Consider the following 15,139-nt stretch of genomic DNA (forward strand, 5'->3'; position numbering starts at 1 on the left):
CGCCAGTCGTCCATCACCTGTCTACCTATCTCTCTCTCTCTCTCTGCTCCCGTTGCTCTGGTCTGACAGCGTAACATTACTACAGTTGCCGTGGTTACCGTGTAGAGGACGGCAAGCCGCGGCGCTCAAAATTAATCCGCAAAAGGAAACGCCCATTTCCCTTTTATAACCGGAAGTGGTTTTCTCGCAAACCGCAGCGCATTGATTTTCCCCCACAACAATAAAAGGGCCACGAACAGTGGCAATTAGCGTGTCACACACTCCCGTTAGCACCGGACGAGAAGCCTCGCGGCCCGCCATGCTGTCGGACGCAGGTCAGTGTCCGTAGCGCCCCGCTGCACATTGCTACATGCTAAATGTGTATTATATGTGGTTTAAAGAGCTCGCTAATGTGTCGCCACCATGTCTGTGTTCACAATGAATATCCTCCTTCCATTCATGAATAGCTCTGTTTATTTTCTGCATCGTGTTATCTGTCAAAAAGAGCTCCAATCAGTCGTAATAAAGGCCCGAGCTGCACGGCATCGTCCACCGGTCAACATGTCCACTGTTCCGATTGTTTAGACTATTCCGGGAATGCCCCCGGGAATGCTCGGCGAGCCAGGAAGAGGAGCTCCGGGGAGTCCCCGGCGGACGGCCAGACGCTGCGCTCCTCCGGGAGGCAGAGCACCGTGCGCGTGAAGCGCACCAACAACCCTCCACCTGGACAGGTAGAGCTGTCTGTCTGCTAGCACGGCCACGTCTCACGCTCCTCACGTGGTCCCCTTTGTGTGTGTGTGTGCCGTCTTTGAATATGTATATTAAAAATAAAAGAATACAGAGCAATGATGTTATTCTGAGGTCACGTGCAGGCCTTTATGTTTTATGCAAATATATATATAGAAAAAAGACACCTGCAATAATCTTTGAAAACAAACAAAACATACACATATAATATATCCTATACTAATATACAGGTGTGTATATATATATAGAAAAAAAGGCACCTGAAATAATCTTTAAAAACAAATAATTCACATATAATATATATGTATATATATATACATTTATATAATACATATATATATATGTGTATCATATATATGTATATAATATATATTTATATAATATGTGTACATGTATATATTGTATACATGTACATATAATATATATTATATACATATATATGTGTATGATATGTATATATATAATACATATATGTGTATGCTTTTGGTTTGTTTCCAAAGATTATTCCAGCTGTCTTTTTCTTTTCTTTAATTGACAACAAAGACAAAGAGTGACATGGAAGATGTGGGGAGAGAAAGGGCGATGATGTCACCCGCCACCTCCCCTCATCAACTGTCATCTACTCCTCTGCTATTCATCAGAGGGATTCAAGAACCCCAACATCTGGGGGGACAACCTATATATATAAAACACGGTTTCAAATATATTTTGGCATATTTGTCCTGCAATTTCTATTAAATTGTCAGATGAATTATTTGCCACGACGTGTTTATACATCTTCCCCTTTCTCTGCTTTATTGAAGAAGAAAACAACTTCCTAAGTCCTCCCTTATTGTATTTAGTTCTCCCTTATTATATTTACTTTGTTTTGAATTTGAGTCTTCTCGTTGCATGCCTTGTTAGTCCTTGACAATTTCGAAGAGTATAATCACTAAGCTCACTATTAATTGTTTGTGCACCCATTGGAAAGTGTAAATATTGTATAACATTGTGTAATCATATGTTTTTAGGTTTATTTTATGACATCTCGGGACTACAGATGAAAAATAGCCTCTTGGCTAATAACTCTGGCACATTTACAGAATTATTTTTTATTAATATGCACTTATGCAATGAACAAAAGAAAACAACTTCCCTCCGTGAATAAAGTTGATGACTTTCTCCACGCTCTCTTTCTAGAGCAAAAGAAAAGCCACGGACACGGAGGAGGAAGACGACCCGTCGGAGAAGAAGTACAGGAAGTGTGAGAAGGCGGGATGCTCCGCCACGTACCCAGTTTGCTTTGCGAGCGCCTCTGACAGGTAGCGCGGCTCTCGCTATATTTGGGGAATCTCAACATGGCCACTCACCTTTTCCCCCCCTCTTTTTTCCATTCAGACAGATTTAATTCTCTCTCTCTCTTCTCAGGTGCGCTAAAAACGGATACACGTCCCGCTGGTACCACCTGTCATGCGGTGAGCATTTTTGCAACGAGTGTTTCGATCACTACTACCGCAGGTAATGTTGACGGAGCAACCACTCGCAGAACAATAATCAACAAACAAACCGAGGCCATAACATTGACCCCTCCCCCTTTGTGTTAGTCACAAAGATGGCTACGAGGTCTTTGCTCTGTGGAAGAAGGTGTGGACCAGTAACGGGAAAAGTGAGCCCAGTCTGAAAGCCTTCATGGCCGATCAGCAGCTTCCATTCTGGGTGAGCGCCGCCTCCATGTTGGACCCGGGGATCCAGCCCAGTAAGCACATGATGGTCAGTGGGGTGTGTGTGTGTGTGTGTGTGTGTTTGTATGGTGTGTGTGTGTTCCTTTTCAGGTCCAGTGTACGAAGCCGGACTGTGGCAAGTGGCGCCAGCTGACCAAGGACATCCAACTCACGGCCTCACTTGCGGCCGCGTACCGCTGTGGGATGAAGTTCAACAACATCAAGGTACATGGGGGGGGGGGGGGGGGGATTCGACAGGCCACTCGCAAGCATCATTTCTAATTATACTAATATTGTGTCGTCTCCTGCAGAGCGAGGGGTTGGACCACTGCTCCCAACCAGAGGACTTGGTAAGTTTCTGATCTTGTGTTCCCACAATATCAAATGTTTATTCTTCTTCTTACAACCCCCGCCCCCCACACACACTGGACGATGCACCCTCTTTAACCCCCCCCCCCCCCCCACGCCGTGTCATTCCCACAGCGGGTGGCCGAGGTGTCCGAGAGCTGGTGGCACTCCATGTTGATTTTGCCGCCGTTGTTCAAAGACAGCCCCGCCGGCCCCTTCCTCGCCGCCTACTACCCCGACTGCGTGGGGATGAGTCCGTCGGGCGCCGCCGGCAACCCGTCTCCGGCCGAGCTCCGGGCGGACCACTGCCGAGCCGTCCCGCCGCAGAGTGAGTCCGCGGCCGCGGGGGGACGGGAGTGCTCCCACTGGGAAGCTGGTCCTGCTCCTCTGTCTTCGAGAAGTCGTGCGGCGTAGTCACCGGGGGGGTGTTGTGTGTGCCTCAGTTCCAGGCCTGTGTCCGTACTTCCAGCCCTTCTACCAGCCCAACGAGTGCGGCAAGGCTCTGTGCGTCCGGCCGGACATGATGGAGCTGGACGAGCTCTACGAGTTCCCCGAGTTCTCCCGCGACCCCACCATGTATTTGGCATTGCGCAACCTCATCCTGGCCTCCTGGCACAGGAACTGCAAGGTACTTCCAGAGGGGGGGGGGGGGGGGGACGCGGGACTCTTCAAACGCCCTCTCCGGTTTGTCTTTTCAAGGAGGTGCTGACGACCCAGACGTGTGGCGTGCACATCGTCGCCCGGGGGCTGGTGCGCGTGCGCTGCGTGCAGGAGTTGGACCGCGTGCTCCACTTCATGACCCGGAAGGGCCTCATCAACACCGGCGTGCTGGCGGTGAAGCGGCCCCTGCTCCCGCAACGCCACGGCTCCGTAAGCGTCCTCGCGCTTCATTCTGGTCACATGACATCTGCTGTCCTGGAGGCGGATCCTCCTCTGTTGCTCTCCTGAAGGGTTCTGCACTTTTTTTTTTCACCGTGAAAGGTTTTTAAAAATATTTCTCGGGAGTTGTTCCTGATCCGATGTGAGGTCAAAGGTCAGGGATTTTCGTATGTGTACAGATTGTAAAGCCCTCTGAGGAGAGTTTGTGATATTATAAACAGAATTGAATTCCTTTATCAGATGTAAAATCTTCTTTTTGTGTTCTTTCTTTTCTTCTGTCGTTCGCTGGTTGAGACTCACGGTCTTGTTCCCCTTTGCAGAGGAGCGTCATCGTCATCGGCGCCGGGGCTTCGGGGCTGGCTGCTGCGCGGCAACTGCAAAACTTTGGCACTCGGGTAAGAGTGGGTTATCTCATCAGACACCCCCCCCCCTCCTCTTCCCCTCCATCCCTCCATCCCTCCCCCCGTTCGTTCGTCACAGTTTGCCGTTGTTTTTTTCTGCAGGTGGTGGTGCTCGAGGCGAGGGAGAGGATCGGCGGGCGCGTGTGGGACGACACGTCTCTGGGCGCCACCGTGGGCCGGGGGGCTCAGATCGTCAACGGCTGCGTGAACAACCCTGTTGCCCTCATGTGTGAACAGGTGAGAGAGCGAGAGAGAGAGAGAGAGAGAGAGACTTCACCCTGGAGCTCTTCATTTAAACTCGTCCGTTGCAGATGGGCATCAAGATGCGCAAGCTGGGCGAGCGGTGCGACCTCTTCCAGGAGGGGGGGCAGGTCACCGACCCGGCCATCGACAAGCGCATGGACTTCCACTTCAACGCCATCCTGGACGTGGTGTCGGAGTGGAGGAAGGACAAGTCCCAGAGCCAGGACGCGCCTCTGAGAGGTGTTGTTCTCAACAATAAACCCAACGAGCGTTCTGGTCGGCGTGTGGAGGTATTTGACCTCCAGGTTTTTTTTTTATCTCCACAGATAAGGTCCAGGAGGTGAAGAAGAACTTCCTCCAGGAGTCTGGGATCCAGTTCAGCGAGTTGGAGGAGAAGGTGCTTCAGTTCCACCTCAGCAACCTGGAGTACGCCTGCGGCAGCACGCTGGACCAGGTGAGGAGAGCTCCCGCACAAAGGTCACGGCCCCCCCCCCACGGGGGAGGAGGACCGCTGGAACCAGGACGCGCTCTCTTTCCGTCTGCAGGTATCGGCGAGGTCTTGGGACCACAACGAGTTCTTCGCCCAGTTCTCAGGAGACCACGCGCTGCTCGCCCAGGGCTACTCCGCCGTGCTCCACAAGCTGGCCGAGGGCCTGGACATCCGCACCAAGTGCCCGGTCCGTGACTCCCGTCCCTCACAGTTTAACCCTCGAACGCCCCGCGCCGCAGGCCGCTCGCGTGGAGCTCAGGAGTCAAAGTGGGTTTTTTCTTCTTCTTCTTTCAAATCCAGGTCCAGGCCGTTGATTACTCGGGTGACGTCGTCAAGGTCACCGCCTCCAACGGGTCCCAGTGGACGGCGCAGAAGGTGGATGACCGTGGATGAATGTTGCAGGCAGAATATGAATATGCATCGTTTGAAAGATGTTTGATTTCAGAGGCGCTGCTCGTGTTCAACGGTTCTTCTTCTTCTTCTTCTCATCCTCCTCCACCTTCTTCTTCTTCTTCTCCTCCCCCCCTCCTCCTCTTTCTCCTTCTACTTCTTCTCCTCCTCCACCTTCTTCTTCTTTTTCTCCTCTTCCTCCTTCTTCTACTTTTTCTTCTTCTTCTCCTCCCCCTCCTCCTCTTTCTTTCTTCTTCCTCTTCTTCTTCTCCTCCTCCTCCACCTTCTTCTTCTACTCCTCCTTCTACTTCTCCTCCTTCTTCTTTTTCTCCTCTTCCTCCTTCTTTTTCTCCTCCTCCACCTTCTTCTTCTCCTCTTCCTCCTTCTTCTTCTTCTTCTCCTCCCCCTCCTCCTCTTTCTTTCTTCTTCTTCTCCTCCTCCTCCTTCTTCTTCTTCTCCTCCTCCACCTTCTTCTTTTTCTCCTCTTCCTCCTTCTACTTCTTTTTCTCCTCTTCCTCCTTCTTCTTCTTCTTCTTCTTCTTCTTCTAGGTTCTGGTGACCGTCCCGTTGACTTTGCTCCAGAAGAACTCGATTCAGTTCCAGCCGGCGCTCCCTGAAAGGAAGCTGAAGGCGATCCACAGTCTGGGAGCCGGCATCATCGAAAAGGTAATGAGCGTTTATTTAATGCGCGAGTCGTGGTTGTGAATAAGTAGAAACGTTGGCACTTTTATTTTATATTTATAAAATAAAATGAAACGTCTTCCAGATCGCGCTCCAGTTCCCGTACCGGTTCTGGGACAAGAAGATCCAAGGGGCGGACTACTTCGGTCACATCCCCCCGGGGCCCGACAGCAGAGGCATGTTCAGTGTCTTCTACGACATGGAGCCACAGGTCCGTTCCTCTCGTCTCCACAAGGACACACGCCTTCAGTGGAGCACTACAACGTGTGTGTGTGTGTGTGTGTCTCTGTCTGTGTGTGTGTGCGTGTGTGTCTGTGTGTGTGTGTGTGTGTGTGTGTGTGTGTGTGTGTGTGTGTGTGTGTGTGTGTGTGTGTGTGTCCGTGTGTGTCTCTGTGTGTGTGTGTGTCTCTGTGTGTGTGTGTAGGGGAAGCAGGCCGTCCTCATGTCCGTTATCACTGGTGATGCTGTGGCTGCTGTCCGGGACATGGAGGACCGGCAGGTGGTGGACGAGTGCATGAAGGTGCTGCGGGAGCTCTTCAAAGAGCAGGTAACGCTGGACTGACACAGGAAAAGGCCCCTTTCTTTTGTAAAAACTTTTTTTCCCTTCATTTTCGACAAAACAGAGACACCTAAATAAACACAACAAAACAAACGGCATGTAATCAAAACAGTGGTATCAGTTTCCTATATCAGTATATTTAACCTGCGGAAAATTCACTTTGGTCACTGCCTTATATTTAGTATTGTTATTGTGTTTTATTTGTATCTTTTATTAATGCTCTAATGTGCACCCGCTGCTGTGTACTGCAATGTCCCCACTGTGGGACCAATACAGGAATATCTAATCTAATCTTTTCGTCGTTCCGCCCACAGCAAGTACAAATGCCAACCTCCAATATCCACATGAACATACTCGTACACATACACTCCACGAGGAGGGTTCACTGAGGAGGGAGGGAAGGACTGACGAGTTAAATTGAGAACATTAAATGATACAAGTAAATATAAAATGATCGGCTCTTTTCAACCAGGAATTCAAACCCGAAGCTCAGTGTCTCTCTCCAGTCGTCGTTTGAAGCGATGGCTTCTGAAGCCACACGACAACACGAGGACATTGTTCCTGACTTACTACTCGGACGGATGTTTGGATGGCTGTAAAGAATGTTGTGGCTGGATTTCTTTCTTTTTAGTCCATTCTGACTCATCTCTTAACCTGACGCTTATAAACTCGTTTCTCTCCACTATCTCACTGCTGGTGAGACGCCACAGGACACACACACACACACACACACAGGACCTCAGTAATCAAACACCCACAGGACACACACACACACACACACTGGACCTCAGTAATCAAACACCCACAGGACACAGAGAGTTTGGATCAGAGTTCAATTCACGTAGATTTATTTGTAACTAATAGTTTCACAAATAAACCCGAGCTGGCTCCGGTAGTGAAGACAACAACCTCCCTCCACATCGGTCTTTCCCAACTCCCGAACAAACAATGACATATTATTGATACCATCACACTCAATGCATGTGCCGCCACTCAATGCAAGTTTAATACACACTATGTATATATGTTGTGGAAGCTGTAAATTAATCAGCAATAATATTAAAAAAATAAAAAGCAATATTTCATTTTTTGGTATTGATAATGAATACATGACATTTTTTTTTTTTTTTTTTAGAAAAAATAAAGAACTTTCACACAATATTTCAATTTTCTTTTAATATATGTTGTGGAAGCACCCAATTCGAAACCTTTTGACCACCACGAGAAGGAGAAGCACACCTGCAGCCTCACACACGGGTCGGAGTTGAGTTCTTCAACTACAGTCCAAGAACTCAACTCAGACCCTCGTTGCTCTCAAAAAAACCAAATGCATCTTAGCACGGTTCTTAAATGTGTCTCTATATTGAGCATCCAGCGGTATGTTCAGTGCGCGTCTCTCCCGGCAGGACGTCCCGGAGCCGCTGCGTTCCCTGGTCACCCACTGGAGCAGAGACCCGTGGTCCCAGATGTCCTACAGCTTCGTGAAGACGGGGGGCAGCGGAGAGGCCTACGACGTCCTGGCCGAAGACGTGCAGGGGAGAGTCTTCTTCGCCGGAGAGGTGACGCTCACTTTACCCAACGCGTCGAGAAACGGCTCGTTGATTAATTTATGATGGGCGAGTGACTCAGACGCCATGAAACCGCTGACTCCAGTGTTGGAATGATCTGAACTCAAGTTCCACGTCCAGCTCGTTCCTTTCTCACGATGAAGACCCAGTGAAGACGAGTCAAACTGGATCACTGATGTCCTCCGTGTTTTGTTGTGTTTGTCGTCACCAGGCCACCAACAGACATTTCCCTCAGACGGTGACGGGGGCCTACCTGAGCGGGGTGAGAGAGGCCAGCAAGATGGCTGCCATGTGAGGCCTGAAGCACCAGCACGGACACACGGGTCGCACTGAATGCGCCTCTTGAAAGTGTGTGTGTGTGTGTGTGTTGTTAAATTTGAGTTGAATGCCTCTGCGATGGAAACGGGAAGAACTCGTCATTTGGAGAGTTCAGGGTTAATGAAACATCGGTGAAAGTCAACTTTAATCTCCAAAGGAGTCAAGTTTCTCGGGGTGATTATCCTTTGAACTATTTTCTTTGCGAGCGCCCCGTGTTTCATCCGGCCGTGTCGCGTGAGATGTATTAGATGTGCAGTCGGAGTCCTTCTGTGGTAGCACTTTTGATTTAAATGAGTATTTGAGTGGTTCCCGTGTCGGACGGCGAGCGCGACCCCCTCCGGTCTCAGGGGCGCGATCGAGAAACGAGACGACGACGGAGGAAAGATGAGCGTGAATGGACATTTCTGGGAATAATAACCCAGCCGGCCGAAGGAGGAAGAACAGCTTCCATTGGTTCCTGACCAACGAGGCTCCGCCCACGTCCTCACGTCTCTGGATCTCTACGTGGAGGTGGTCGCGTCCTGTTGCTCCGGCGTCCCGGGGCTATAGTATTTATCTTGTGTGTAATAAACGGAGCGATCCACTGCCATGGCGACCGCTTTCACTGGTGGACGGATGTTTGGCTCCTGATTGTTTTACAGGATATGTTGGCATGTGTGTGTGTCAAGTCAACTTGAATGGGTTAACTCTTGAGTACTGTTGTGAATGGAGCGGAAACAAGTAGTCAATCAATTAGTAGAAAACTTATCAGCAATCATTTGGATAACGGTATCTTTTCTTCTTCTTCAATTTAACTTTGAGTGGCTCTGAATATTAAACGTTTCATAGTGAACTGGACACGCCTGAAAACATTATGATGTTCCTTTTCTACAAAAACAGCGACTAAACTTATTCTAATGAACAGAATGTGATGAGTCAGCAGCAATTTGCACAGAAGAAAATACTTCAATATTGACTCTAGCTCTTGATTTAGCCTGAATCAGCATATATATATGTATACATATATATGTATATTTATACATATATATGTATATATATATACACACATATACATATGTTTATATATATACATACATATACTTATACATACATATATTTATATATGTATATATATACATATACGTATATATTTATATACATACATATACATATATAAACTTGAATGTATGTAATTTGAAGTATAAACTTAGTTTTCAACTGTTTACAAGGTAAAAATATACTTCAAACTGAAGTGAGTTGAGGTCAAATAAGACAACATGAGACCTCTGAAGGAAAGGAGGAGCGTTGCTTCCCTCATACTCTGACTTTAAGGACAGTGGCATGAATTCTCTCCATCGTTGCGTATATAATCTTGTTTTATGTATTTTACATGCGTAAACTCACCTGGCTCATTCAGGCTAGTGCTGTGAGCCTGATGTCAATGAGGCCTGCTGTGTGACCTTTGTGATCTTCAGTTAAAATGACCACGCCGTAGGTTGGAAGGAGCCCGTGTGACGCGGCCCACTTTAATTCAGGGAACATGTCCGCTCGTGGCGATGCTCAGAAGTTGTGTACGACGACGCGCTCCCGCTGCCGGGCGCAGACGACCTCGTCGACGTAGAGCGCGTTGGCCTCGGCCTCCACGCCGTCCTGCAGCTCCAGCTGGCAGCGGACCAGAGCCCTCTGCTCCTCCCCCGACCGGCCCCACGCCTCCTGCAGCCTGAGGGGCGGAAAGACACGAGGCCTCAACGCCGGTTCACACACGGCGGAGGTCTTCAGACTCATGACGCCTACGAGAACCTAAAGAACCCGTTCCTCTGCTGCTCCTCTAAGTGTTACACTTTATTACTATTTATATCCATTACTTTACTATTATTACGACCTGGAACGTTTCCATGAGTTGTATTTATGTTTCGTGTCATCGCCTTTTATAACCGGCAGATGTAATAACTACGTATTCACAGTTATAGTGTATTGTTTTGTTTGTTATTGTTTGTGTTATTTTGTTATAGTTCTGTTTGTTTTCTTGATTTATGTTTGTTTATTATAGTTTAATGTTGGTTATTGTATTATGTTTATTGTTGTTTTATATTTTTGGTTTTATATTTGTTGTTTTGTGTTTGTTATTGTTTTATGTTTGTTATTGTTTTGTGTTTATTATGGTCTGTCAAGAGACGACAGATGCAGAGTAGCTTTACGTGGTGACATTTATGTTTTAACTGTACATGGTCCCTTTAATTAATATTAATACTACTAATAATAATAATCAGCCCTGTGTCCTGTTGAAAACATGGCGTGTGTGTCGGGGCCTTACGTGCCGATGTGAGCGCTGAGCTGCCGGACCTCGGTCAGGAGCTGGGCCTGTGCCGGGTCGTGGCACTGCTCTTTGCCGGGCCTCTGGCGGCGCAGAGCCAGCCGGGCCTGGGCCAGACTCAGGACCTGGTCCCTCTCCGCGATGGCCACCTGCAGATCCTCCGCAATCCTTTCCTGGCTGGCGAACTCAGACACAATCTAGAGGAGGAGAAGGAGGGTCACCAGGGTCACCAGGGTTTACAAAACGTCCCTCCAAATAAGACGACATCACTACTCATGTCCATCCTCAATAAAGGGATCGTCACTTCTAACATCAGCCTCACACACACACACACACACACACACACACACACACACACACACACACACACACACACACACACACACACACACACACACACACACACACACACACACACACACACACACACACACACACACACACACACACACACACACACACACACACACACGGCCTACCGCGGCCAGCTGATCCTCCATCTGGCTCTTGGCGGACTTGATCTCCCGGACGTTCAGCTGGAAGGCCGCCGCCGTGGCCTGGACCTGCCGCTGCATGTCGGCGGCCGTCTGCTCCAGGAGACATTCCACCAGGGCCCTGAGGGCCACCGAGTTGGCCTGCTGCTGCTCCGCTTTGGCCATGTTGACGTCAGAGATGTTCTCCCACTGCTTTGGGGTCACCGCCGAGCTGAGAGAGAGAGAGAGAGAGAGATAACAAAAGGTCTATTTCAGCTGCGCGGGTCACATGTGAACTCGTCATGGTGGTTCACCTCGGCGGGACAGCTCCAGTGTCTCTGGCCCGCTGCAGGTTGCTGATGGCGTGGTGGGTCATCAGGAGACAGGAGGTGTCGATGCACTCGGCCTCGAACTTCTCCTTCAGATCCTTCTCCAGCTGGTACTTGGCAGATCGGTCCAGTCTGGAACACAGTTTTGTCTCTTTTACCGGCGACCTCGTCTTCCGATTCGCCTTTTCAGGTTTCAGGACTCCAGTCGTTGTCACGCTGTGCGTCCTTCGAGATCCCCTCCGTGGATCAGATGCGTCTTTCTCACCTGATCTGCTCGGTGATCTGCTCCGCGACCCTCTGCAGGAGGGAAGCCACTCCCTCAACCACCTCCTTCTCCTTCAGCAGCTCTCTGTCCACCTCGTCGTGAAGCCTCCGAGAGGGGAGGTGCTTCCTTCCGCAGGACACAAACGTCTCTCACACTCACAGTGCAGATGAACGTTGAATTGTTGCATGTGTCATGTTTGAAAGGTGGACTTCACAATACGTGCAAACAAAAGCTGGCGATTGTAAACGAAGAACATGATGGATGTGTTGGAGATGCTCACCTCTCCTCCAGACAGACCACGGAAACGTTCAGAGTCTGTGTGCAGGCCTCCAGGGCTTTCGCCACCCTGCTCTGCAACGCCACGAGGACGTCGATCTCCACGACGACCTCCTCCAGCTTCAGCTCCAACTCCTTCTTCAGAAACTGGATGTCTCTGACCCGCTGATCTGAACAGCAGCAAGGGAAACCCGACCGTTCAGCCATGCGACGTCACCCTTACGGTGCTCAACACATCTGTACCCCCACTTACCGAGTCGCTTGCTGTCATCGTTCTGCATGCGCTTGCACGCTTTCTCGGTTTCCAGCATCAGCCTCGTGCATTCTGCTCTGAAGAGCTCGGAGCTGTTCCGCAGAACCTCAAAATTCATAAGCTTGGTTCCTTCACCCTGCTGGGGACTGTGGCCCGGGACAGACATCACGCTTCACTGGGGGCCACCGTCAGTATATTATATATCGGCTGTGGGAAGAACACACATGAAGAAATGGTTAGAAATGTGGCTCCTCGAGATGAAAGAGACCTGAAAACACATCAAAACTAGAATGGGCACTCGGTAGAGCGCATACTTTCGCATATCACAAGATTGGGCATTGAATTATGAACATTTTGGCATTAGTTGCATGCCAATTGGATAAAAATTGACCGTGCTATGGTAAAAAGAAGATGTTGACCTTTTAATGACCTTGACCTTTGACCCGATCGATCCCAAAATCTAATCAAATGGTCCGCGGATCATAACCAATCATCCACCAAATTTCATGCGATTCGGTTTAATACTTTTTTACTTATGCGAATAACACTCATACAAATAAATAAATACACGGCGATCAAAACATTACCTTCCGCATTTTCAATGCGAAGGTAACTACAGAGAAAATATACTATACAGGTTTTACTGGACACCATCACTTATGTTGAATGGAAAAGGCATTGGACATACACACACACACATATATATATACACATATATATAAAATATACATATATACACACAGATATATATACATAGACACAGACATATATACCTTTTCCGTATATATATATCTTTATATAGATATATAATTATACAGATATCTATATACATATAATGTAAACAAATAAATATGTTAAGTTCAATAAATATTTAGAACTTTTTATTTCATAAAAAAATATGTTTGCTTTGTTTTGTAAACTGTTGAACAACAGATGGATAAACCACTAAACTAAAGTTTTGGTTTAAGGTGAATTTATTGTCACATAAAAGTTACATCTCTAGCAAATATATATTTATATTATTGTGCAACTGAATTGTAAGTTGTAAATGAGTCTGTCGGTGTGGAGCAAACATGCATCTTGTTTTGCTGTTAGGCTTTCTGAGTTTTACTAAACTCTTCTCATAGTTTCATCAGTTTTTCTCAAAATTGAAATGAAACACGAGTAACTTTAACTAACCTCTAGTTTAACTGTTATTAAAGTATCTCTACGTACCTTTATGGTGACTAATAGGCGGATCGCTCTCGAGCTCTTTCCCCTCAAACGCGACGACAAAAACGGTTACCGTGGCTACCGGTAATGGCGGCCACTCTTCCGGCTGTTTGGATGACGTCACGAGGTGGAAGAAGGATTCAGATTGAAAATACTCCGAGCAATATCAAATATTGCTAATAAATCTAATAAATTAGATTTCTCATTAAAAAAAAAGAGACATTTAATTTAACATTTGTTGTTAATTACAAGAAGCTATGGAGCCCAAAGTCCCGGAACATATTTATTAAATACAATCATTCACAAATAACATACCCTCGTGTTGTCCTGGGGTCAGAATATTAAAAAAAAAATGTTAAACTTTTTGCTATTAAATAAAATTTTATTTATCAATTGGTCTGAAAATAAATAACAGGTTCGATACTCTGCTCTTCTTGATTGATATTGATTTAGTTTTTTGATTTTGGGTGATTTATTGAATTTGATTTTACTAGCTCTCTCAAAAGACTCGCAGCACAAAAAAAAGACAACACAAAGTGGTCCCCAGACGGTGTCCCCCCACACAAAACAACAAAACTGGATCTTGGATGGTTGTTTGTGGGGTCAAGCAAGCAATGGTTCACAACAACAACAAGAGGTCTTTTCTCACATCACAGCACCATTCACATTTCATTTCTAGAGATCAGAGGCAGGAGGCAGGTATATCAGGAGGCCCCATAGGGGGTAAATAATAACAGGAAGGAGGACAATGCTAAAGGACAGGAGGAGAAGAATCAACGGATGAGGGATAAAACATACAGACCACATGCTCCTTCTTCCTCTGAAAAAGCCACTGCAAAGAAAGAAAGGTCTGAAGAAGTGAAACAAAAAAAAGGAAGAGGAAGTGTAGGAATACACTTATCATGATGAAGAGGAAGAAAACTGCTGAGGAAAAAATGAAAATGAAGAAGTGTGAAGTGTGAGGACTCTAACTATACTAAAGAAAAAGAAGAACTGACTGATGAGGAAAAAAAGAAGAGGACCAATAGATAATAAATAATATTTCCAGTCAAAGGATGAGCGATTGATCTGGTCTTACATCCCTCCCAGTGACGACATGCTGACACAGCAGAGAGCCGAGCCACCACGTCATACGCAACGTCTATCATCCATGACATTGACTGTTTTCTGCCTGTTTCTATCGAAGGCCGAAAGAGGAAGAACAAGAAGACAAAGGTGGGAGGGAAGGAGGAGGAGGGGGATCGATTTGCAGACATTGTTGATTTCTGATTGGCAGACGGGTTTGTTGATAGTAGCTACAGCTAGTTCAGTAAATGGCAGCAGTGGGAGGCATGGCTCCCCGTTTCATGACACTCAAGATTGATTTGACACAAAGACACCCAGAGCAGATCGTGCAGCAGACCAACTCTCTCCCTCGAGACGACGTTTGGGGACGTGTGTCTCTCTCTCCGCCGATGTCGCTGTCATCATTCAAACCCAATCCCTGTAAACCCAGGTAAATATAAAATAAAAATATATAAATGGATGCATGGGTGCCAGCTGCATGGAACATGCAAGTAGACACCCACAAACTGCTGGTGCCCAGGTCAGAAATCAAGAAATGCGAGTTGTCCTTGACATGACAGGTCTCCACACCAAAAACCATCACCGACAACTTCTTCTTCACTTCTTCATAAATATAATAATATATAAATATAACTGGTTGACTGATTAATTTATAAATTATAAACTATAA

The 15,139-nt window shown here is 47.1% G+C and overlaps 2 protein-coding genes across 4 annotated transcripts; one reads left to right on the forward strand and one right to left on the reverse strand.

The window, feature by feature from the left end:
* The first annotated feature begins 178 nt into the window (after positions 1-178).
* On the forward strand, positions 179-9,140 carry LOC130197026 (lysine-specific histone demethylase 2). Of its 2 annotated transcripts, XM_056419482.1 has the most exons (21): positions 180-314; positions 565-710; positions 1,906-2,027; positions 2,134-2,223; positions 2,310-2,421; positions 2,538-2,651; positions 2,738-2,776; positions 2,910-3,102; positions 3,218-3,402; positions 3,474-3,644; positions 3,974-4,048; positions 4,157-4,291; positions 4,366-4,537; positions 4,624-4,751; positions 4,843-4,974; positions 5,088-5,162; positions 5,727-5,843; positions 5,944-6,069; positions 6,283-6,405; positions 7,824-7,976; positions 8,197-9,140. In XM_056419482.1, the coding sequence occupies exons 1-21, from the start codon at positions 299-301 to the stop codon at positions 8,278-8,280; spliced, it is 2,508 nt and encodes an 835-aa protein (XP_056275457.1). In that variant the 5' UTR covers positions 180-298; the 3' UTR covers positions 8,281-9,140. The 2 variants fall into 2 exon arrangements, with proteins under 2 accessions (XP_056275466.1, XP_056275457.1); XM_056419491.1 differs by lacking the exons at positions 7,824-7,976; positions 8,197-9,140 and having other exon boundaries at positions 179-314; positions 5,944-6,034; positions 6,283-6,400.
* Positions 9,141-9,388: 248 nt separating this feature from the next.
* On the reverse strand, positions 9,389-13,675 carry tekt1 (tektin 1). Of its 2 annotated transcripts, XM_056416756.1 has the most exons (8): positions 13,408-13,675; positions 12,193-12,399; positions 11,944-12,109; positions 11,664-11,789; positions 11,384-11,530; positions 11,076-11,301; positions 10,597-10,793; positions 9,389-10,002 (listed from the first exon to the last, which is right to left on the reverse strand). In XM_056416756.1, the coding sequence occupies exons 2-8, from the start codon at positions 12,356-12,358 to the stop codon at positions 9,843-9,845; spliced, it is 1,188 nt and encodes a 395-aa protein (XP_056272731.1). In that variant the 5' UTR covers positions 12,359-12,399; positions 13,408-13,675; the 3' UTR covers positions 9,389-9,842. The 2 variants fall into 2 exon arrangements, with proteins under 2 accessions (XP_056272731.1, XP_056272739.1); XM_056416764.1 differs by lacking the exon at positions 13,408-13,675 and having other exon boundaries at positions 12,193-12,417.
* Between the last annotated feature and the right edge of the window lie 1,464 nt (positions 13,676-15,139).

This window comes from Pseudoliparis swirei, chromosome 1, assembly GCF_029220125.1.
Source record: "Pseudoliparis swirei isolate HS2019 ecotype Mariana Trench chromosome 1, NWPU_hadal_v1, whole genome shotgun sequence".
Classification (NCBI taxonomy): domain Eukaryota; kingdom Metazoa; phylum Chordata; class Actinopteri; order Perciformes; family Liparidae; genus Pseudoliparis; species Pseudoliparis swirei.

Excerpts from the sequence above, each read along its gene's own strand:
- LOC130197026 (XM_056419482.1), top strand. Across the intron at positions 4,538-4,623 it reads CCAGGACGCGCCTCTGAGAG|ATAAGGTCCAGGAGGTGAAG; the intron begins GTGTTGTTCTCA and ends TTATCTCCACAG. Across the intron at positions 4,975-5,087 it reads ACATCCGCACCAAGTGCCCG|GTCCAGGCCGTTGATTACTC; the intron begins GTCCGTGACTCC and ends TTTCAAATCCAG.
- tekt1 (XM_056416756.1), bottom strand. The coding sequence starts at position 12,358 with ATGTCTGTCCCGGGCCACAGTCCCCAGCAGGGTGAAGGAACCAAGCTT. Across the intron at positions 11,790-11,943 it reads GTGGTCTGTCTGGAGGAGAG|GAAGCACCTCCCCTCTCGGA; the intron begins GTGAGCATCTCC and ends GTCCTGCGGAAG. Across the intron at positions 11,531-11,663 it reads CAGATCACCGAGCAGATCAG|ACTGGACCGATCTGCCAAGT; the intron begins GTGAGAAAGACG and ends ACTGTGTTCCAG.